General features: G+C 41.2%; 1 protein-coding gene across 1 annotated transcript in view; it reads right to left on the minus strand.

The window, feature by feature from the left end:
* CSMD1 (CUB and Sushi multiple domains 1) overlaps positions 1-24,036 on the minus strand; it is a 1,745,606-nt gene that overhangs the window by 653,750 nt on the left and 1,067,820 nt on the right. Inside the window, exon 6 of the mRNA XM_061622907.1 lies at positions 7,562-7,674. Coding sequence (XP_061478891.1) covers positions 7,562-7,674 — 113 coding nt within the window. The remainder of the gene's footprint in view (positions 1-7,561; positions 7,675-24,036) is intronic.

Here is a 24,036-nt window from a genome sequence, read left to right on the forward strand (position 1 = left end):
TCCAGCCAAAGTTCCCTGCGAAGTAGCTCGAAAGTGAGGTTGGTGTCGAACGCAGCAGACGCGTCACCTGCCTCAGCACAGCTGCCACTCAGTTCTCACCTCCCAGAAAAAGCCGAGCATCCGCAAAAAATGCGCTGCCTTGTCACCCGACCCTCCTCTCTTGCTGCTCCTAGAACCAGGCTCCGCTTCCAGGGCCACCTTTGCTGGCATGGCCAAAGAGAGTGAAGATGCATGTGTTCAGTCTGCTATGCTTAAACCACTCCACTTAAGGAAAGGTGGGCATGGTCAATTAAAAACATTGAGCACACCTAGAATTTTACCAGAATATATTTCACCTCCCATTGTTTTATGTTGTGCAAACAGAGACACTCCTCATGTCCATTGGAGACTATTCTGCAGAATAGTCAGTGCCATTATTTCACAATTGTTTTTGGAGTTTTTTTCTAGTGTTGCAAAGAGTTGCTGAACTTCACATATTCACAAAAACAAAAGAAAATGATTTACTATAGGAAACTTCACTAAAATTGCAAAGTAAACCAAACATATTTAAACTGACTATCTGAACTATATCAACTGTCTTAATATTGTTGCTTCCTCGCTGCTAAATCAAGATCAGCACATGCCTTGTTTCTGTTGTTTGGGCTGATTGCTCAGAGGCACTTGTTACCAAATTATTCCAAGCTACACAGGAAGTGGATTGGACTGTGAAAGACCAACCCAAATTGTGTTTGCACTTTTACGAATTTATAGTGCAGTACAATATCTCAGAAAGGAGGTCAGGTCTCCTGCTCCCCTGGTGTATTCACTATAGCTGCCTAATCTCCCTGCTTTTTAAGGTTTGACAGAAATATCTGCTGGCTATAGATATGTTCTTAAACCATAAGGGGGTTTTGCCTACTAGTGAAATTCTCTGCTTTTTAATCTGGGAGGTAAGAAATGGGCTCCTGTGCAAGTTTGCTGAGAATGGTTTGAGAATTGCTAGGAGATGCCTTGTTCCCCTCACAGAGCTTCAATCAGAGTGGCAGACAGTTAAACCACTCTGTCCACTGGAGCTCTGTCAAGGGAATAGCAGTCTCCTCTGGGCACCCTTCACAAACTACACTTCTCAGGATTCCTTGGGGGATGCCATGACTGTCGAAAGTGAAATAAAGGCCTAGTGTGGGTGTGGCCCACTCATTAGCCAAGCCAAGCAGCTGGGAGTCTGGCTTTTAGAACACTGACAGTTAGTTGTTACATTTATAATTGACTCCAATGCTAAATTTCTTAAATGAATTAAAAATCAGCCAGACATTTTTTAAACTTTTAAACCGCAGAAGATAAAGGTCAGAGTACGGGGAAGGATTACAGGTACTTTGTGAACATGACTGATTTTTAATTGATTTCAACAAATTATGAGAACTGTGACAGAAAAATGCCCAATAGGGGTCTGGGTTTCTCTCTCTCTCTTTTTACACTTTGAACTCTCAATTTTCTCTGATTGTTTTGTGTATCACCAAGAAAATTTACAAGGTTGTTAAGCAAGCATTTCTGAGTTCAGGACTGTAAGTTTTGTAAGGTTTTGTTTTGAAATGAGCTTATGGGAAACATCAAAATGGCATGGGAGGGTATTTTCAATTTAACATTGTGGAATGCGAAAAATCCATGCTGGCTAATGTGGCTGTATAATACAGCCAAGTATATTCCAACACACAAGTAACTCTGGACTGGGTATTTACATAAGAACTGTAATTAAGAAAAAAAAATTAGGGTTGTATCCTAAATTAGGGACGGAGTCTTTCCATTTTCACAAGAGCCTTTTATCTAGCAGAGGACTGTGCTAACAGAAAAGGAAGAGAGGTGGTTTTTGCTGATTCCCTTCTACCATAGAGTACATTTTTAGGAGAGAAGGGGGAGATAGCCAAAGTCCCCTCCCCTCCTCCACTGCTAGCAGAGTCCTCTGCTAGATCAAAGACTCTTCTGTGAATAGATGGGCACCAGTGTTTTTTACAATAAACTACTATAAACCAGATATATGGGTTTTCCAGAGTTTTGCACAAAAATGATTTTTCCATAGAGTTTCTTTTTTTCATGTTCAGTTTTTCTCCACAGAAGATTCATCCCTACAGCTTCAATTATATTCAGTGTTTGACTTCAGGATTATCTGTTTGCTGAAGCCTGAATGATTTAAAGTAGTCATACAGGGGAGGTACATAACGTCTGGTGCATAATGATCAAAACTTGTTGATATCTCTGTTATGTGGTCACAATGGATCAAAATTAACACATTAAACATCTTGTGGTACGGATCACTGGTATGCATTACAAACGTAACCTGTGTCAAGAAAATGTTTTTTCTCCTTAGGCCTCTTGCTAAGAAAACAGTTTTCCTATTCAGTCCCCTAGGCAAAAGTTGGTTCTTTGAGAGAAGTTATTTCTCACTAATTGGAAAATGATGCCATAATGGAGACACCTATGTTATCTAGTTCTACTGTTCTCCAAGGTCAGTCTTGGGGCCTGTTGATTGGGCAAGTTGGTTCAAAGGAGGGAATGTATGTCCACCAAAGTTCCAGTGTAGAAGCCTTTTGATTGGCTAATAAGATTTACTCTTTACTGTGCCTTTTAGTATAAAGACAGCCCCATTCTTGGCTTTAGTGCCTCACATCTTTACATCATTTCTGCCATTTGTGTATTATTTTGTTCCTGTGGAGTCAGATGCTCTTTTGGTATGTATCTAGAGCTAGGACAAGTTAGCTTTATTGTTTTGTTCTGGTTTACAATTCCCAACTTTATTTCTTAAATGTATTTTTAATTTTTTATGTGTTCTCCTTTTATGCTGCTATTTTTATTTATTTTTAATAAACCTATTTCAATTATACTTGCTGCGTCTCTTGGTACTGAGTCCAGTTCCTACCTTCTTGGTTACTTGCTACTCAATAATTTTGTTAGCCTAAGGCTCAGGGAGCAGCGAGTCAGGCTTTTAGTTTTTGCTTCTTTGGAATCTTACAAAGTCTGGGAGTCTCCTGGCCCAGGCTGGTTGGACCTAAGGAGTGGGGCAGTGTACTACCTTACAGGGTTGGGTGCCAGTCCTTGACAGCCTTCAGTAACTGATGTAACTCATCGGCTTTAGTTTTAAACTTGCTGGAAAGACTGGATAAAAGTGAGATTATAATTATAGCAAAGATATTGCACAAGCCTCATTCTAAAAAAATTCTGTTCTCAACTATTCTACTCAACATACTCTCTCACCTCTTCTTTTCCCACCTTGCTTCTCTACGAAGGTACAAACAGCTGTTTGTTTGAAGAGAAAACCACAATGGCAGCTGAAACTTACCCTTGATGATGATGTGTATGTGGCATATGTGTGTGTGGGGGGGTATAAAACTGAAAATGATCTCAAATGAAGTAGTTTTGTTGTGAGTGGCCAGTTTCAAACTAAAGTTGAAACTTGTGTCTCGGGAGCAACCAACAATAGGTATCATTTTGCTTTTAATTAGCTTGAGGGCTTCTGCAATGTGGGAAGCAATACTGAGTAAAAGCTAAATTCTCAAGATTAAATCTTTCACTTGTAAAGATAGCCTACAACAGCACAATGGTGCTTTAATCTCTTTTAATCAATCTTTCAAACATCTGAAACTGAATTAATCCTGTGCAGCCCCTTTTTGACCAGATTGCTTGCTGAAGTCCATTAGCTTTATAATTTGTTATGATATGCTTGTTTTCCCATAAAAGTGATTTATACTTAGTTCAACAAATAGATCGTACAATGAATTGGCAACCAGACAAAAGGAGATTGCATCGTAGGAAACATTTCAAGTTCAGGCCATTTATTGTTTTGTTTTTAACATTACTGGGGTTGTAATCTTGAACACGGACTGACTCAATCACACTGGGTTTAATAGAATTTAAACTTCTGATTTGTACCGAGGATTGCAGCTGATGCATATGTCACTGTTAATATCAACAATCTGGTAATGTTAACATACAGAATGTTTAGCTGAGATGACATATGCGTTTATCTGAGTTTAGCTGAGATGACACATGTGAATCTAGTCATACATGTGAATTAGGACAATTTCCACTGTCAATATGTTTATTTTTATACATATTACTTTGATGGAACACTGTATTGAAAGATTCAGAGAAGTGTGAATTTTGAAGGTTGGCTGTGCTTCTGTTCACATATTGATTCAGAAACTGTGAATTAGACAAGTTTGCCTGCAAAAGAAAACTGAATCTCCCCCATCTCTACAAATGGGGTACCCAAATCACTTGAATGAAGTCTAGTTGGCCATGAATATTTGGGGTCTGCAAGGGTTATTTTATTAGGGCAGTATATCCACTGCTCTTCTAGGATTCTGTGCTGTGTTGCAATCCAGCTGTATACGTACACCCCCTTAGATGAACGGAATGGAAATGTATAATTCTGCGTCATTCTTTCATTGTTAAAATAAATTTTAATTTCTTGTGCATTTTAGATTTAAGATGTTAAGAGTCAACTTGTCATCACAATATTGATTACATTGAAATGTATATATGACAACTTCAATATGAAAGAGAAGCACCCAGAAAACCACAAAGTTACAAAATTTGAAAAACTTCATCTCCCCAAGCGTAGAACATTATGTGACTTGATAACTGACATAATAATTTCTCCCATGATAATTCCTCCTGTAGTGTGCATGCCATCATTTCCCCCATCAGCATTTCCCCCATCAGCATTAATTTAGAAGCTCAAGTAGTTGTCCTCACTACAGAATAGTGATGTGCAAGCACCACACTGCTCACCCCTAAAGGGATCAAGCCTTTGCAAGCTTTCCAATAAAACACCTGCAGAGACTCATGCTTACTGCAGTTATTCACTTTAAATGTAGCAAAGGCATCAGGTGCTCCACAGCAGAGCATCCTCTTCTATTAGGAACTTATACTACTAGTCTCAGGCAAGAAATGGGCACTGTGTGTGTCATTTCTGCCAAGAAGGCTTTTGTGTGTACTCTCAGTTTCCAGCCAGGAATTCTGGACTTGGGGTCCCTCCAGACTGATTTTTTATTGCAGGCTTATTCTGCAATATGTCCTTGACACCATAATATGGCATTAGTGATTGATTTATTCTGCATTAGTTTGTTCTGCAATGCTTTCTCGGTGCTGTCACAGTATTTCTGTCCAGAGTAGCTATAGTGCAACAAAAGCAGAACATTAAAAAAACACAACTTTTGTAGTATGAAAAGTTATGAGATTTCAGGATATGCACTAATTGGAAATGAAGCAAAATATTGGGCCAAACGGTCCAAAATATTTACAGGCGCAAACAGGATTGAAAGTGGGATTGTGTGTGACCACTCTGATAGTATCAAGAGCACAAATCATCATAAAGTGCAATAAAAGGACCTGGGCAAGGTCCTTGAATGAGTGGTGGCCCGCCAGCTCCAGACACTCTTGGATGAGACTGATAATCTGGATCCATTTCAGTCGGGTTTCAGGCCTGCTTTTGGCATGGAAACAGCCTTGGTCGCCCTGTATGATGACCTCTTTCGGGAGACAGACAGGAGGAGTGTGACTCTGCTGATTCTCCTTGATCTCTCAGCGACTTTCGATACCATCGACCATGGTATCCTTCTGGGACGACTGGCTGAGTTGGGAGTGGGAGGGACTGCATGGCGGTGGTTCCGCTCCTACTTGGCAGGTCGGCTCCAGAAGGTGGTGCTTGGGGAGCATTGCTCGGCACCCTGGACTCTCCAGTATGAGGTTCCGCAGGGGTCAGTTCTGTCCCCCATGCTGTTCAACATCTACATGAAACCATTGGGTGCGGTCATCCGGAGCTTTGGAATGCATTGCCATCAGTATGCTGATGACACGCAGCTCTACTTCTCCTTTTCATCTTCTTCAGGTGAGGCTGTCAATGTGCTGAACCAGTGCCTGGCTGCGACAATGGACTGGATGAGGGCTAATAAACTGAGGCTCAATCCAGACAAGACTGAGATGCTGCTAGTGGGTGGTTCTTCTGACCGCATGGTGGATGTCCAACCTGTCCTGGATGGGGTTGCACTGCCCTGAAGCAGCAGCTTCGTAGCTTAGGGGTTCTCCTAGAACCATCTGTCACTTGAGGCTCAGGTAGCCTTGGTGGCCCGGAGTGCCTTCTACCAACTTCGGTTGGTGGCCCAACTATGTCCCTATCTGGACAGGGATAACCTGGCTTCAGTTGTCCATGCTCTGGTAACCTCCAAATTACATTACTGCAATGCGCTCTACGTGGGGCTGCCTTTGAAGATGGTTTGGAGACTGCAGCTTGTGCAAAATGCAGTGGCCAGATTGGTAACAGGAACCAGACGGTTCAAACATATAAAACCAATTCTAGCCCGCTTGCATTGGCTGCCTATATGTTTCCGAGTTTGATTCAAGGTGCTGGTTTTAACCTATAAAGCCTTACACGGCTTTGAACCACAATACCTGGTGGAACAACTCTCCTGACACAAACCCACCCATATACTACACTCAACATCCAAGGCCCTCCGAGGGAAGCTGGGAGGCTGGCAACAAGGGAGAGGGCTTTCTCAGTGTTGGCCCCCAAATTATGGAATGATCTCCCTGATGAGGTGCGCCTGGCCCCAACAGTGTTATCTGTTTGGCACCAGGTCAAGACTTTCCTCTTCTCCCAGGCATTTTAGCATGCATTTTTAAATTGTTTTTTTTTAAGTGTTTTTAAATTTGTATATTTGTGTATTTGTTTTTAATGTTTTAATTATTGTAAACCGCCCAGATAGCTTTGGCTATGGGGCGGTATACAAAAGTTAATAATAATAATAATAATAAAAGGACATCCAGAGGGGCCCTTACAGTTCCTGTCCTAAGCAGAAAATGGCCCTGGAGAGCACCCTCTACCTCTTGTGCTCATTTGTGTGAGCACCCCTGCTTCAGAGGATGGAAAAACTGTTTCTACTAGCATAAGGACTTATGCACCGTAAATCTGTTCTGGGGTTCTCCCAACCACTTGAAGCAGATATGGGGAAGGTGAAAGGGGCATGCAGGGAGAGGAAGTTCTATTGTACAAGTGGAAATCTTTACACTAGAAGAAGCACATTGTTGGCTACTGCCCAGCGTTTGCAAACACCATTACTATAGTAATCAGCTTTTGAAGTTGCTATTCAAAGGATGTCTAAGAATCCACATCAGTTAAATGTACAAGGAGGGGAAAAGTAATATAAAATGTTGTTTTAAAAACACACACACATCAGCTTTTCTTTTTTAAGAAAAAAGTTCTAATGTAAAATGCAAAAGTGTCTAATGCAAAAGGGTTAGCAGTATTGGCTGTGCACCTTTCCGGAAGGGCCATAAATGCATCTGCCATGGTAACTAACTTTAAAAGAAATACAGCAGCCATCATGGGACTATTAAACAGTTTTCATCTGGGACCAACATTTCTGAGTGGCAATGTTTGCAGTTCTAAGTTGGCAAAAACTTGGCTATTAGCTGTTTATTCCCCAAATGTCTGGTGTCCAAATAAAACATTTCCACTACCATCACTTCTATTAACAGTTTTGAAGGGGGGGGGGAGATTTCTACTGGCAGATACCTGTGTAATTCTTACCTTGGAACTGGGCATTAAATCCTTTCCGCCTGTGATTACTGTCAGAAGTGAAATGGAGCCGTAACCAGTTTTTGCTGCTGATCACAGGAGAGGGCAGATTCATGCCAGTCAACCTGCAGAGGGGGAAAAAAGTCTCATTGAAAAATGAAGCAAACACTCATTAGGAGATTATAATACATCCCAAATATTGATAAAGATATGCAATTAAGTACAGTAGTCTGAACACGCTATGTTTAATCTCCATATCATATTTGACTATTCTGACTCCACTTTTCTTTTTTTATTAAACATTTACATAATGACCACTTATTTGTTATACTAAAATATATATGGCCAGTTTGAATTTTCCAGTTCTTATCAAAACAGGTTTTCATCCACAGATGTCCGAGACACAGTCTTACATTTTAGAACTGGTTGCATGTAATCTTCAAAGAGTTTAGCATCACAGTAAAGCAGAAAGTACAATTCCATCAAACTGACTGTACGTTATTCAATAACAACAAACATCTATAGGCATATAACGGTATGCAGGGCTTAACTTTATGGATCAAACATTCATTTGGGGAATGCCTAGGTACAAAGGTCAAACTTGAAAACCAGGAGAAAGGAATTCTGAATGTCTTTGACCAAGAGGAATACATGCTTGCTCATACTGTTGAGTCTCCAACATGATATTCCTTGTACTTCATGTTCATATCCCCAGAGTATGTTATTGTAAAGACCTGAGCTGAATTATATAGCTTGAAGAAAGTTCCCAGGCTTGCCTCAGAATACTCACCCCTGAAGCGTCATCCCTTTGCATTATAAGGAAGCCCTATGCACAACTGTAGCAATCCTTCACCCCATGATGTACAGTTTTGGCTCTAGTTTCTCCTAAATGCAGGATTTCACACTCTCTAAGCAGGCCAAGCACTCATTTTGAATATGAATTTGTACCCTTTTGAATTTTTCCACCCCCTTCTCCTGTCTCGCTGTGTTAACTCATCCTCCTTCCACACATACTTAGAACGTTAGGAAAAGAGAGCGGTTTTAGACCATTCCAGCAGCTGATCATCATCCTGTAAGGTCAGAACTTCCTTTCCTGAATATCCCGTCTTGGCTACTGTACTCCCATGCAATCATGCTTACAATAGGTAAAAGTGACCATGGGGAGGGAAGCCTGGAGTGGGCAGGGGTGGAGGAAGAAGGAAGAGGGGAGGAGAGGAAGAAGGGAAGGAGGGGAAAGGCAGGTCGGATCATTTGCATGCTTATTGTGTTTAATGGGATTTACTACTGTGCAGTCATGACTAGGATAGGTAAAACTGACCATGGGGGAGGGGAGAGTAGAGGGAAGGAAGAAGGGGGAGAGGAGAGCAGAAGGAATGGGAGGGGGAAGGAGGAGATTGGGAGGGGGACAGAAGGGGCAAAAGGGACCTGATGGGAGGGAGGAGGAGAGGAGGGCAGGTTTCATCATTTGCATGCATATTGAGTTCAATGGGATTTACTACTGTGCAGTCATGCTCAAAAATGGAAATGGACTGCCTTCAAGTCGATTCCAACTTATGGCGACCCTATGAATAGGGTTTTCATGGTAAGCGGTATTCAGAGGTGGTTTACCATTGCCTTCCTCTGAGGCTGAGAGGCAGTGACTGGCCCAAGGTCACCCAGTGAGTTTCATGGCTGTGTGGGGATTTAAACCCTGGTCTCCCAGGTTATAGTCCTAGGATAGGTAAAACTGACCATGGGAGTGGAAGAGGGGGAGTGGGAGGGTGGAGGGGAGGGAAAGGAGGAGGGGGGAAAGGAAGGGATTGGAAGGGGATGGGGAGGGGAAGGGAGGGGTAAGGAAGGGGGAGGGGAGGGGCAAGAGGGAGGGGATAGGAGGGAGGAGGAGGGGAGGGCAGGTTTGATCATTTGCATGCTTTTTGAGTCCTACTCCTGTGCAATCATGTTTAGGATAGGTGAAACTGACCTGGAGGAGGGGCAGGGATGAGAAGGAGGGCAGGGAGGGGAGGGGAAGGGGAGGAGGTTGAGTGTGCAGGCACTGGGCAGAGGGGAAGCCCCTTTTCTTTCCAAAAGGAAAACATTGTGAACAGTATAATTCTTTTTCAGGGTTCCCCCACCTTTTTTTCTACAACAGGCACATGTAGCCTTCCACACAAATTTAAACAAAAGCTGTCATTGGCCACATCCACACTAGACCTTTATTTCACTTTGGACAGTCATGGCTCCTCCCAAAGAATCATGGGAAGAGTAGTTAGTGAAGGGTGCTGAGAGTTGCTAGCAGATGCCCTGTTCCCCTCACAGAGCTTCAATCAGAGCGGCAGACTGTTAAACCAGTTTGGCCACTGGAGCTCTGTCAGGTGAATAGGAGTCTCCTCTCAGCACCCTTCACAATCTACACTTCCCAGGATTATTTGGGGGAAGACATGACCATCTCCAGTGAGGTGTAGGTGTGGCCCCCTGATTAGGCAAGCCCATCAGCTGTGAGTCTGGCTTTTAGAACACTGGCAGTTGGTTCTTATTGAGCATACCTGACATTATCATTGAGTTCAATGAGAAAATTCTTAAATTAATTAAAAATCAGCCAGGCATTTTTTTTAACTTTTAAACTGAAGAAGATGAAGGTCAGAGTATGGGGCAAGTTCAGTAATAGGATTACAAGTACTCTGTAAACATAGCTGATTTTTCATTAATTTCAACAGATTATGAGAACTCTGACATTAAAAAGTCCAAAAAGGGTTTGGTTTTTTAATCTCTTTTTACACTTTGAACTCTTGATTCTCTATATTTTGTGTATCACCGTGAAAGTTTAGAGGATTGTTAAGCAAGCGTTTCTGAGTTCAGGACTATAAGTTTTGTAAGATTTTGTTTTGAAATGACCTTATGGGAAGCATCAGAATGGCACAGGGGTATTTTTAATTTAACATTGCAGAATGCAAAAAATCCATGCTGACTATAGTATATAGCCACTCTTGTGGCTGTATAATGAGTGGAAACACCATATCACACACACTCCCCACACCCACCCCAAACATATTTTCTCTCTCTTTCCCCCCCTCCACAACAAAATGGGCCACAACAAAATGACACACCTTCCTCCTTCCCCCCTTTTTTTGCTGCTGAGTTGAGAATGATATCCTTATTAATGTTTTCTCCCACAAAAACAGACATCCCCAGGAGCCAGTCACCATGGAAGGAAAGTGTGTTAGCTACTAAAAAGAGTCTTCTCAGTAGCTAGCTCACCTCCTTTCACTATGAACAATCTTCTCGGTGGCCAACACAGTTCCCTTTCATGCTGCTTGGCTCTACAATGCTGGAAATATAGGGACCCTGCTGGGACCTGGCCCCCAAAACAGGGGTCTAAGACCCTCCCCCCCAAAATACTGGACAACTACCCCCTGTCATAATCTGTAGTTCACTGGTCACTTTCCTGGTGTTCCTAAGAAAGGAAAATTGAAACAATTAGGCAATATCTCAATTCAGCATATTAAATGAATTGGCAAATCTGTTGCAAATTGTCTCTGACTATAGAAAATCTGGGGGGGGAGCCTGTTCATACTGAGCTTTGCTTCTGATCACCAGGCAAAACTAAAAGTGTGCCCTGCTACCATGATCACAGTCCTGGGACCCCAGACCCCTGTGAGCACAGGACAGCTTCTCCTTGCTTCCTTCAGGAGCAGAGTGTCCCCCTCTGACTTTCCATGAGACCAATAAAACCTGTTTATCAAGGGTGGGGAAAATAATTGACCAACCAGCCACATCACACCAGTTCCTTTATCCTCCAAGAGGCAGCCTCCACCTTCTTTAGCTGTGCCTAATACATACCTTTCTTTGCGCCTTAGGCTGCAATCCTCAAGGCTCTTCCTGATGGCTTATGTCATTAGCCCCACCTTTATTCACCTGCCACAGCCCATCCTGGCTGATTACCAACAGAGCTACTCATCATCAAGCAGCCAACCCAGCAGTTTCTTCCCCAAACCTGTCCCTACCGAGTTACTGCTAAAAGTGTGTCTTGCAACAAGAGATTACTTCCTTTCAATTAAAAAGCATGCCCTTGAGGCACTAAATAAGAGTTACATTTCTCCCTCTTCCTCAAATATGGTTTGGTGCATAAAACATTCACCTGCAAGCCAAAACACTGATCTGACTAGACTCTGCTGCGGAAGCTAATTCACCTCTCAGTGTGTCTGTTTTCCTTTCTATTTGTCTCCTGCTTATATAAAATGTACAAATCTCTTTCTTCTTCCCTGGGGGACTTTTCCACGTTCGGCAGTGTGGTTAATATAATGAAGGCATGACCTCCTTCGGGACCTGTAGGTGTACCGACAGCAGTTCACAAATACATAAACCCAGACACAATTATATAATGCAGTAAATCATTTACATGGAAAGTTTGCATGGATAAAACAAGATTTTCAAAGGGATGCCCTTAAGAGTTCTGTGTTTGGGACATGACACCATATTGTCACTGTATTGTCCATTTTGTATGTATAATGGCCCTGACTGCTTTGCTTCTATGAGATCTCCACACTACCCCAATTCTTATACATTGTACTTTGTTATTTTGTATTCACAGTGTAGTACAAATTTTAAACATTTTTGTGTTTAGTAGGCTCAAAGGCATCCCTGAACATAAGGAGATCCTGCTGGATCAGGCCATCTAGTCCAGCATGCTGTTCTCACAGCCAACCAGATGGCCGTGGGAAGCCTGGAAGGAGGACCTGAGGGCAAGAGTACTCTCCACTCCTGTGGCTTCTAGCAACTGGCTTTCAGAAGCATACTTCTTGAGACCATGGTGGTAGAGCACAGCTAGTAGCCATTGATAGCCTTCTCTTCCATGCATTTGTCTAATCCTCTTTTAAAGCCATCCAAGTTGTTGGCCATCACTGCCTCGTCTGGGAGTGAATTCCATAGTTTAACTATGTGCTGCGTGAAAAAAGTGCTATCTTGAATCTGCCAACATTCAGCTTCATTGAATGTCTGTGAGTTCTAGCAGAGAAAAACTTTTATCTATCCACTTTCTCCATGGCATGAATAATTTTATACACTTCTCTGGTCGCATAACAAAATATTCAAACTGTTAGAACTTTATATGTGCCCTTTCCCTTTTATGATTGCATTCACAGGGCCAGGGAGTTACTATACACGGGCTTTCCTCTATTACCGCTTTTAAAGGATATGCCCATCATGAAATCTATCTGTAAAGGGCAGATAGAAAGAACAAGGGTCAAGCAAAACAGGTAGAAATAGCACAGGTAAAGTATTATGTATTTTTATTCAGTTAGTTATTTAAGCAAATTATATTCTGCCCATAAAAAGACCAGAAAAGGTTTAAAATACATAAATAAAAACAAAATCACAATATATAAATTAGTCTAAATACACTCATCAAAATAACTCCACTCTGCTGCATAGGTCCAAGATCTTATTACCCATAAGCCTATGTAACACAGGTTAAGTAACACTACATAAGTACAGCTAGATTAATTGAAGGAAAGGAAAGAACAAAGCTCAATGAAATCTGGCCTGACTGCTTTTAGACTCAGGTTATATCGGGTGAGGAGGAGCAGAAGAAAGTTCTTGCAATAGGCTCCTTTTTAATGTCAGGAACTACCACCTCCATTACCCATCTCGTAGAAGAAAAGGTGGAGGAAATGGTAAGAGGCTGCTGCTCTCTTGAGGCCTTTACCACTCAATTTCCTAAGAATCTACCTTATACTCAGTCACACTGTTGGTCTGTATAGCTCGCTATGACGTACACAAACTGGGAACAGCTCCCCAGGCTTTCAGACAGGGGACATTTCCAGCTATGTCCACCTCCCTAGGAGAGACAAAACGCTAGCTCTCAGATTACTCCCTTCCTCCTTGCCTAAGGAAATAGAGCTCTTGAACCTCTAGGTTTGGGCTCATCCTTGCTTAGCTCCAGCCCCTTGCTCCCATTTGGGATGCTACCAGCTGCTGCTCCATAGGCTGGAATGGGGCAGTGCTCATCAGAGCTTGGAAGTTACTAGTTACAAGTAACGAATTACTTGTAATTCATTACTTTTTTGAGTAACGAGTGGGCAATTCCTTTACATTTTGATTGTAATAGAACTAGGAGTAATTTTACTACTTTTGTGAAGTAATTGTAACGTTTCCAGAATTACTTTTGGGCATTACTTGGGGGGGCAGGGGAAGTCTTCTGCTCCTCTGATTTGTGGATGAAAATCATGTTCCTCAAACTGGGCTTCTGTGCAGTGTCGCTCTTTCCTCATGCTCTGTGGATGGGTAGGAGGCGACAAGGGAGGAGGCAGAGAGTGAGACGGGGTGGAGTGGAAAAAACAATTATTTTAAAAAAACAGATAGTGGTGAAGAATGGAGTGGAGGGAAAAAGGATCCAGAGGTCAAGAACATGGATAAAGGAGGAGAAGGAGGCAGCAGCAGAATGGAGATAAAGAACCATGGAGGTGAAAGACGACAACGCGTGTGTTTGTGTGTGTGTGTGAATACTGTGTTTGCACTTGGCACACAAAGTGGTCTCCACCACCCTCTCTGGCTACTGTGCTGCATTTGCAGTATTTTAACTTTTTTGCATCTCAGGGGATCCCTCCCCACCACCATTGCTATCTTATGAATTAAAATAATTATTCTACTACCTCTGTATGTGTTTGTTTATTTTTAATGTTGTTTTAGGCTACTTAGATGTGCAGCAGCCAAGGCCAGCACCTTGTAGGCTTTTTTTTAAAGTAACTGAAATGTAATTGTAGTGATTACTTTGGAGGAAATGTAAAGTAATCAGTTACTTTCAGAGCAATTGTAATTGTACTGGTAATTACTACTTTTTGGGCCATGTAACTGTAACTGTAATTTATTACTTTTTAAAAGTAATCTTCCAAGCTCTGGTGCTCATACCCAAACAGGCTCAGCTAGTGTTGTCTATGTTTTCTTTGTGGCATCAGCTGGAGGCCTTGGAGATCTATCTATTCTAAATGAATTTCAGTAGTAATTTTTTCCTGCTCTGCTGTAGGTTTTTAATGTTGTCTAATTTTACCGTAGCCAGCTTTGTTCTTGATCTTATGTAAGCTGCTCTGAAGGCCATTGACTGAGGAGCAGCAAATTCAAATAATACGTTGATACATACATACATTTTTAAAAATGTGGCTCACCTGAAAGAAGCAAAAGGTAAGTATATGTGCCCAGTATATATCCAGGTCATGCATTTCCCATACTGTAGTGTCTCACAACAACACACACACTGAATATTAAGAACTCACAGGAGTTTCAGAAACAATGTAAAAAATAGTCTGATCATCACCTCTTGTTCTAGAACTGTTGATGGGCTTTTCTGAGCTTGGTGTTGTTGTTGCCATTATTATTATTATTATTATTATTATTATTATTATTATTATTATTCTCACCCTTCCTCCCAAAGAGAGCTTAGGGTGGCAAAAATGCTAAAGCACTAAAAACATATTAAAAACATCTGCTATTTGGATTGTGTTCCTTCTCCTCTTGTGCATGCAAATGAACACTGACTAGTTTCCAAGTTAGCAACACAGCTTTATAGCCACCTAGGAAATGTAGCAGTTTCTTCATCCATAGTGTGCTGCTGTATGAATCTATGATCTGTCTGTTTATGGATTGAACCATATCCATAAACCAAGTTGAGGGAAGTGGGTTTCATATGTTTGAATGGTTCTCCTTTTATAAAAACTCCCTTCACATATAAATCTGGTACATCAAGAAGAACTTTGGCCTAGAAGCTCTTTCTCCAACATCCATGGTCTGTAGCTGAAGATTTTCTTCTCCCCCATCCCACCCGCAGTTTGAAGTGATAGTCCAATTGCAGTGAATTCAGCAGTATCTATGACTCAATGAGACAGCAGTGCTAAAGTTCACAGATGCATTCAATATACCTGTTCTATTTGTTTTGCATCTACCTGTAGGGTTTTCATGAGTAGGGAGAGCTTCTGTATCCCTTAACAAGGATGGGATACTGTGGCAGATGTGTTGCTTCATGCAGAATCAGGTTGCATGTCAAATATTTTGTGACTGTGAGGCTAGGTCTGAATGAGTTTTTGAAGTTTTATTCTTCTGATGTCCTGGTGACATAGTGGTGGTGGTATATCTAAACTCCTGCTCCTTCCATCTCACAGTGTGTGTCAGGTTTTCTCTTTCGGACTGGAACACATGACATCACTGCAATCTCTAATAATAATAATTTAATTTATGTGTCGCCTATCTGGCCGATGGCCACTCTAGGCGACGTACAATTCAAATGCAATAATACATCACAATAAAATACACATAAAATACAAAATGACAGTGAAATAGTAACAGTTCAGAGTAATAGGCAATTAGTCCTAAAAATTAACCCTTCCCAGAAGTCCCAAAGGCCTGTCTGAAGAGCCAGGTCTTCAAGGCTTTGTGGAATACGTTCAGGAAAGGGGCATGCCGAAGATCGTATGGGAGGGAGTTCCAGAGAGTGGGGGCCGCCACTGAAAATGCCCTCTCTCTAGTCCCCACCAACCTAGCTGTTTTAGTTGGTGGGACTGAGAGAAGGTCCTGAGTGGCTGATCTTGTCGGGCGGCATAATTGGTGGCGCTGGAGGCGCTCCATCAGGTAAACTGGGCCGAAACCGTGTAGGGATTTAAAGGTTAATACCAACACCTTGAATTGAGCCCGGAAAATAACTGGGAGCCAGTGCAGATCGAACAACACTGGGGTGATGTGTTCCCGGCGGCAACAATTTGTGAGTAGTCGAGCCGCAGCATTTTGTATAAGTTGCAATTTCTGAACTGTTTTCAAGGGTAACCCCACGTAGAGCGCATTACAGTAGTCTAAACGAGAGTCTAAACAAGAGGTGACCAGGGCATGTACTACCAGTGGGAGCTGATGAACAGGCAGGTAGGGTTGCAGCCTACGAATGAGGTGTAATTGATACCAAGCTGCCCGGCTCACTGCCGAAATCTGAGCCTCCATGGACAGCTTGGAATCAAGAACAACCCCAAGGCTGCGGACCTGGTCCTTTAGGGGTAATCTCACCCCATTGAACATCAGGTCAACATCTCCCAACCTTCCCTTGTCTCCCACAAGCAGCACCTCAGTCTTATCGGGATTCAGCTTCAACCTGTTCCTTCCCATCCATCCACTCACGGATTCCAGGCACTTGGACATGGTCTCCACAGCCAACTCTGGCGAAGATTTAAACAAGAGATAGAGCTGAGTGTCATCTGCATATTGGTGACACTGCAGCCCAAATCTCCTAATGATTGTCCCCAGCGGCTTCATGCCACATTCTCCACTTAAACCCTATGCTGCGATTGAAAATCAGAGGTTTCTTTTGAAATTGATAATTTTCCATCAGCTAGTGAAGGACTTAAGTAATGAATTAAACTTTGACCTGCAAATAGCTACATGTATATGAATTATTCATACATGTATATTTTAGGCAGAAACTTCAAGGAATAAAAATTGTGTTCCTTATGAAATTTATGTCATTGTCTCTTTCAGAGAAAGTGTAGAGTCTGTCTTTGAAGCTCTCATTAGACTGTCAACGGGATAAATCTGTAGTTATCTTATTAAAATCTGCCAACTTAGCCAGATTTGCTGCTCAAGACAACTGATTTATTAAAATTAAAGTAACATAATTTGCCAACTTATTTAACTGGATTTTTTCCATAAAGACATCGATACTATCTGACAAAAATGAAAAAGTGCCCTTTTCCCCTTAATTACATGAACATTATATTCAGAAGGAAATGAGAATGATTTCACTGAACATTTAAACCAAGAAGTTGTGTGTTTGTATGGCATCAACTAGAATTCAAGAGTAATAAACAGCGTTCTAGAGGCCCATTGCCTCAATCTTGCTATGTGCCTGTGCCTGTACATTACTTACTATATCTGGGAGAGTTCTGTAAAATGATGGATCACTTTTTTTTTGAGTCACTGCTGTTAATGGGAGCACCATAACTCAATAGTAGATGACATGGTTTGCACGGAAAGGGTCCTAGATTAACTCTCTGGCACCTCCAGGTAGGAAACTCCTGTCAGAAATCCAGGAAAGCTACTGCCAGTCAGTGTAGGCAATACTGAGTTTGATAAGCCAACAGCCTGTTTCAGCAAGAGGCATTTTCTAATGGGAGAATCACAGTTGCATGTGTTGCATGTCATTGTTTATTTGTATGCAGATTTCCCATAGTAAACCATGTTCACAGTGGCTCACAATATCAAAAAGCTTACATAAGATAACTCTTGTTTCATTTCTCCAAAGCAAACTCTCAGCTGTATTACTGCAATACTATGTCAGCTGTTCTGAAGCCACCCAAGAGTTTGAAGGATTAGAGCAGTAATGGCCATAGCTAATATGCTGGCAATTGCCACTGTCACCAGGTGAGCCACAACAGGACAATGCAAAGCTGCGAAGTGGACAGGACAGGAGCTTATATAACAAGTGGGAGAAATATTTATTTTTACTCAAATATATAAAAGTTCATGTGATGAAGTAATGGGTAACATTAAGAAAAAGAAAAAGAGTAGGCTTGGGGGGAGGAATTCATCTGGTCTGTTTTGGGGTTTTTTTTGCAGTAGATGACCCAATCTGACATTCTTGAGCTTTCTTGTGGATCAGAACACAACCCGCAGTCATATTTTGCACTTCTCTGGCTTTTGCAAAGCAGTTACAGCACATGAAAATGTGCACAAAAATATGTAGCTTTGCATGAAATGTGCAGAGCTTGGAAAAGACACTTTTTTGAACTACAACTCCCAAAATTCAGCCAAGTGCAGCTTTTCTTCAACACTGTAATGGGAAAAACCACAAGGTGAAATTCTCCCTTCTCCCTGCACAACTTTTAAAGATACAGAAGACCTCTTGGTTGCCAGGCCCAGCCTCCAAGAGATCTTCTGTATCTTTAAATGTTGTGCAGGGGGAAGGGAGAATTTCACCATGTGGATTTTCCTATTACATCAGGGCCCACTCATATGGCGGGTTACATTCCAGACCCCCGCCTAAAAGCAAAACCCACCAAAAAGTGGAAATCATTCAATAGAATGGCGCCCGACACCCGAAAAATGCTGTAAAAGCAGAACAAGCGCCATATGAGTGGGGCCCAGAGCTTGGAAAAGTTACCTTTTTAAACTACAACTTCCATCAGCCCTAGCCAGCATGGCCACTGGATTTTTGAACTACAACTCCCATCAGCCCAATCCAGTGGCCATGCTGGCTACGGCTGATGGAAGTTGTAGTTTAAAAAGGTAACTTTTCCAAGCTCTGGAAGTGTGTGTATAAAATACAGGTTTTATGGATGAATGTACTGGAAAGCGTAGAAGACTGCATATTCTATGTTTCATAAGTGCATACAAAATGTGTACAATCCTTGCATTCTTTAAAAAAAAAACCTGCACATAAAAAATCTGCGCAAAACAGGATGGGACAGCCCTATGATTGAGTGCCAGCAACACTGAAACAGGATGAAATTAGCTGCTCAGCCCATCCCTGAGCAAGAGATCTGTTGCTAGCTTTTGAACTGAATTCCAGAGTAGTCTGGGTCCAATTTTCAATGGATCTGGAGGGGACCATAAAATGTGATGTCCAAACTCTCTCCCATTTGGGACTCTGCCCATCATTAGGCAAAAATTATATTTAGCTCACATTTCAAAGTGAATCTATCAAATTTGCACTTTCTAAAACAACATGAGAACCAAAACCCAGCCAAACAATGTTTACAAAAATGCATATCTTAGGGACAAGTAAGCATAAAAATGAATGAATGAGTGAAAACAACATAAAGAAATATATTATATGATGAGAAATTGCTTGCAAAAACATGCACATTAGTCAAAACTGCCTACAAATATGTGCTTGTTAGGAGAAATTCACACTAAAATACTGGAGAATTTTCATGAGGATTTTTTTAAAAAAAATACAAATTGCTGCAAAAATTGGAGAACTTAATTTAAGACTGGAAAAATAAGAAAAATCAAGATCCAAAATTGATAGGTCTTTCCATTCCTTTACTCTCAATACTCATACAGAAAGCAGAATTGGACCAAGATGAAGGAGGTGTGAAAATTGGAGGGAGAAATATCAATAATTTAAGATATGTAGATGATACCATACTCTTAGCTGAAACCAGTAATGATTTGCTACGAATGCTGTTGAAAGTTAAAGAGAAAAGCACAAAAGCAGACTACAGCTGAACATCAAGAAGACTAAAGTAATGACAACAGAAGATTTATGTAACTTTACACCTTGTCAACAAGGACATTGAACTTGTCAAGGATTATCAATGCCTCGGCACAGTCATTAACCTAAATGGAGACAACAGTCAAGGAATTAGAAGAAGGCTAGGACTGGGGAGGGCAGCTATGAGAGAACTAGAAAAGGTCCGCAAATGCAAAGAGGTATCATTGAACACTAAAGTCAGGATCATTCCTGATGGTATTCCCAATCTCTATGTATGGATGTGAAAGTTGGACAGTGAAAAACGCAGATAAGAGAAAAATCAACTCATTTCAAATGTGGAGGAGAGCTTTGAGGATACCATGGGCTGCAAAAAAGACAAATAATTGGGTGTTAAATTAAACCAGAACTGTCACTAGAAGCTAAAATGATGAAACTGAGGTTATCATACTTTGGACACATAATGAGAAGACATGATTCACTAGAAAAGACGATAACGCTGGGAAAAACAGAAGGAAGTAGAAAAAGAGGAAGGCCAAACAAGAGATGGATTGATTCCATAAAGGAAGCCACAGACCTGAACTTACAAGATAACAGGGTGGTTCATGACAGATGCTACTGGAGGTGGCCGATTCACAGGGTCGCCACAAGTCGTAATCAACTTGAAGGCACATAACAACAACTCTCAATACATGTCTCTTTCACACTTAACCCAAAAGAAGTTATGACAATGTACAAAAAAACCCAACTGTTAATTGATTCTAGTACTGAGGCATGCATAATATTCATGGAATTGAACTGTACTTGGGGAACGGAGATAAAACCCAAGATACATAATAGAAACTTAATACCTGCAAAACCAGAGTCAAAATTGCTTCCTCAAAAGTTAATTACTACTCTAAAGCTGACATTTGTGTAGAGTAGGACATTATGTGTCCAGCACTTTGTTGATGTATGGCTTCCATTGCACACTGCAAGTAGAACATTAAGCTTGAGGACATAACAGATCGATTAAATGCTTATTGTTTAGAGGAGTGATATTAGGGTCCAGGCTCTGAAGCTGTATGTGGCTTGCCTTGGCTCTGCATAGGGTTCTTTGTGGAAGGATAAGTGTATAATGTTCTACAAATCAAAGAGGGAGAAAGTGCCCCCAGTGAGGGAGGAAAATCAAAATCACAGTGAAGAACACAAGGCAGTTAAATCGTCATTTGTCCTGCTAGACAACAAATTTAAGTGAGGAAGAATATCTTCAGGCCATTAAAAAAAACCTTCTCTACTCAAAGATCTTGATGATGGTAACAAAAATGTTTTTGCAAAGCAAAGAAAACTGATTGTGTGATGCTTTTTAGTCTTCCTATCTGGATAATACTCAGTAGTTCAGACCTTAGCAGAATTTAAAGAAAGACCTGATAAATGCCTCTCAATGGGTAGTGTTCTGACTGCTGTAGAACATAAGAATGTGCTAGATCAGCCAATGGCCTATCTAGTCCAGCATCCTGTTCTCACAGTAGCAAAACAGATGCCTTTGGGAAGCCCACAATCAGGACCTGAGTGCAATAGCATTCTCCCCTTCCTGTGGTTTCCAGCAACTAGTATTCTGAAGCAAACTGGTATTCAGAAGGTATTGTGGCTAAGAAATAAACACACAGACACAAGAGGCTGGGTTGAACTAAGGGCCACTTTATTAAAATTCAAACCAAACCCTTAAAAATAACCTGCAGTGGTGAAACATAGGTGTGGGAGCTAAGTTATAACTGAATTGCCTAATTAGAGCTATTGGGCAACTATCCTTGCGAGGGCAAGGGCAAGCCATTCTGGCCCACCCAGAGGGTGAGTAGAGGGGCCTTCCCACATCACCCCCACGGGGCCCTACAACTTCGGGTGGATGAGGTAAGTTGGCCCCAAAGGCAGCCCATATCCTGCCCCCAAGCTGTACAACTCTGAACGGCAGACCTCCAGATCCGCCAGTCACCTCAAAGGTGCCTAAGGGGGCCACCTAGCTGTCCTTACCAGCTTCCCTTCCCACACCTTCCTGCCAAAGTGACCAACTACAACCAGAATAAAACAATCCCATTAAACTTTCAGTATGCCAAATTAGATGAAACAACCTATTAAACAGGGACATCCTCTAACTCCAGTCCATCCCCCTGCCACAGTGTGGAGTAGGCAAAAAACCTGCCCGCCAACATGGGTGAACAGGGCAAAAATTCCTACTCAGCTCTGAAGCAACCAGCTGATCTCACCAAAGCCAGGGGAGAGAGGGATGGGTGCCGTGAGCCTGACGGAGAATTGAGGGCAGTGCGAGCTTAAGTCAGCTCTGTCACCCCACCTCCTCCATGACCATGCACGGTACGCAAGCGCCAGCCACAGCCACATCAGCAGCCTTCCTCAAATGGCAGCTGGAACTTCCAACCTGGGCCGCAAACACGCTCCGCTGTCTCAGGCCTTGCCGGGAGTGTGCAGCAGGAATTCTGTAGGCTTTCTCTAAAACATTTAGAAACACCAAATCAAAAGTATAAACCACCATATATGAACTATGAAATATGCCCTGCCAAATATTAGACAAACCCATGGTTGGGTTTGTCTCATATTTCGATCCTCAATTCTCTTCATATTTTCAATATTTCACCCCAATCAGAGGGGTGTTGATCAGTTACCCAGGGTATTTCTGGCTGGGAGAAGAATAGGGAAAGAACCAAATGTTGTGTCTCACATTGTACTATCATTATTTTTAGTTAGCTTTGTATTCAGCCCCATGCAAACACAGTTATATTTACAAGGATGGGATTACAAACGTAAACTATTATACCAGCCTACTCCCCTGTAAACCAATAATGCTGCAATATGTTCATAGTGATATACTTTCTTGAGTCTGACCACACTGCCACTTATTTTATTTTATTTTAAATATTTCTAAGCCCCCCTTCACCAAAAGATTCCAGGAAGGTGTACAAAAGTATGAATCAAACTAATTCATACAATATAGAAATGCAACCTTAAAACAACAAATAAACATAACAAAATGCAGTAAGACAAAGAAAATGAAAACCTTATAAATATTTTAAAAAGGAAAATAGGACAGAATTTTTTTAAAAAATCATCTTAAATCGAACCACCTCGAGAAATTGTGGCAAAAAGCTTGAATGTCAACATCAGATGTATGTTCTTGGGAAATGCATTTTAAAATCAAGGCACCACCATACTTGGAGTATCTCCTATCTGTTGTTTTGTTTACAAATACTCATCTGCATCCTTACATATGAAACAATATGGAGTAAGATCTTGGACCAAAATTCAAAAATATCAATATCCTCATACATGAGCAGTTGGCACCATTAGGCCGTAAGCACCAGCCTTCATTAATTTTGATGATTATGCTTTTTAGATCTTTGTTCTATTGCTTAGATTATGCTTTTTAGATCTTTGTTCTATTGGTTAGATTGCCTTGAGTGCCCCTTAAAAGCAATTTCTCCTGTAGAGATCAACTTTTTTTTTTAGCAAGCCATCAAACAATGAATACAAAGCTTGAGCAAAAGATTTCAGTACTTACACCATACAATGCAACAGTATATTAAGTACAATGTAATTCTCTCATAAACTCTAAGAAGCATGTTAAATTAGTGACACAACTCATAAATTACATAGCATTATGGGGACTTGAAAATATAAAAGTTTTAGTAACGATGTAGGAAATGAATGTCAGCTCACAAATAGCTGCATTACTGTCACAGTGATTATATTTAAAATTCTCATTTGCCAACAGAATATGCAGTGGTATTTGACATAACCTTATATGTTCCATTCAGTACATTATTGATGTATGGCATAATCTGCCAAAGTTTGACTCCACATATTTCAACTGAGTTTGTACTTCATGACTTACTTTTATTACTAATGTTACATTCTATATTCTCAAATAGTAATGATAGAAAAAAATGTTCTGCATATTTTTTAAAGAAAAAATATAGAGTAAATATGGACATCAATCCTCAACACTTTGGTTGGGTAACACTAATATATATAGCTGGTTTCTGTAAGGCTATAGTAAATAGACTAGGTGGGTGTGAGAAAGTAACTAATATAGTAATACCTCAGTTAAGGAATCCTCCAGGAAGGAAGCTAATTTTTTTTAAAGGTGAAACTGACTTGCTTTGCTTTGCTAGGATAAACTTTCAACCCTGTGCCTTTGCTTTAAGGTGAAACTGACCAGCCTGTGTCTTTGCATGCTATGGTTAAACTTTCAAGCCTGTGCCCTTGTTTAAGATGCAACTGACTAGACTGGGTCTTTGCTTTGCTATCAATAAACTGATAAGCCTGTGCCTTTGCTTTG

The sequence above is a fragment of the Rhineura floridana genome, chromosome 4, assembly GCF_030035675.1.
Source record: "Rhineura floridana isolate rRhiFlo1 chromosome 4, rRhiFlo1.hap2, whole genome shotgun sequence".
NCBI classification, from domain to species: domain Eukaryota; kingdom Metazoa; phylum Chordata; class Lepidosauria; order Squamata; family Rhineuridae; genus Rhineura; species Rhineura floridana.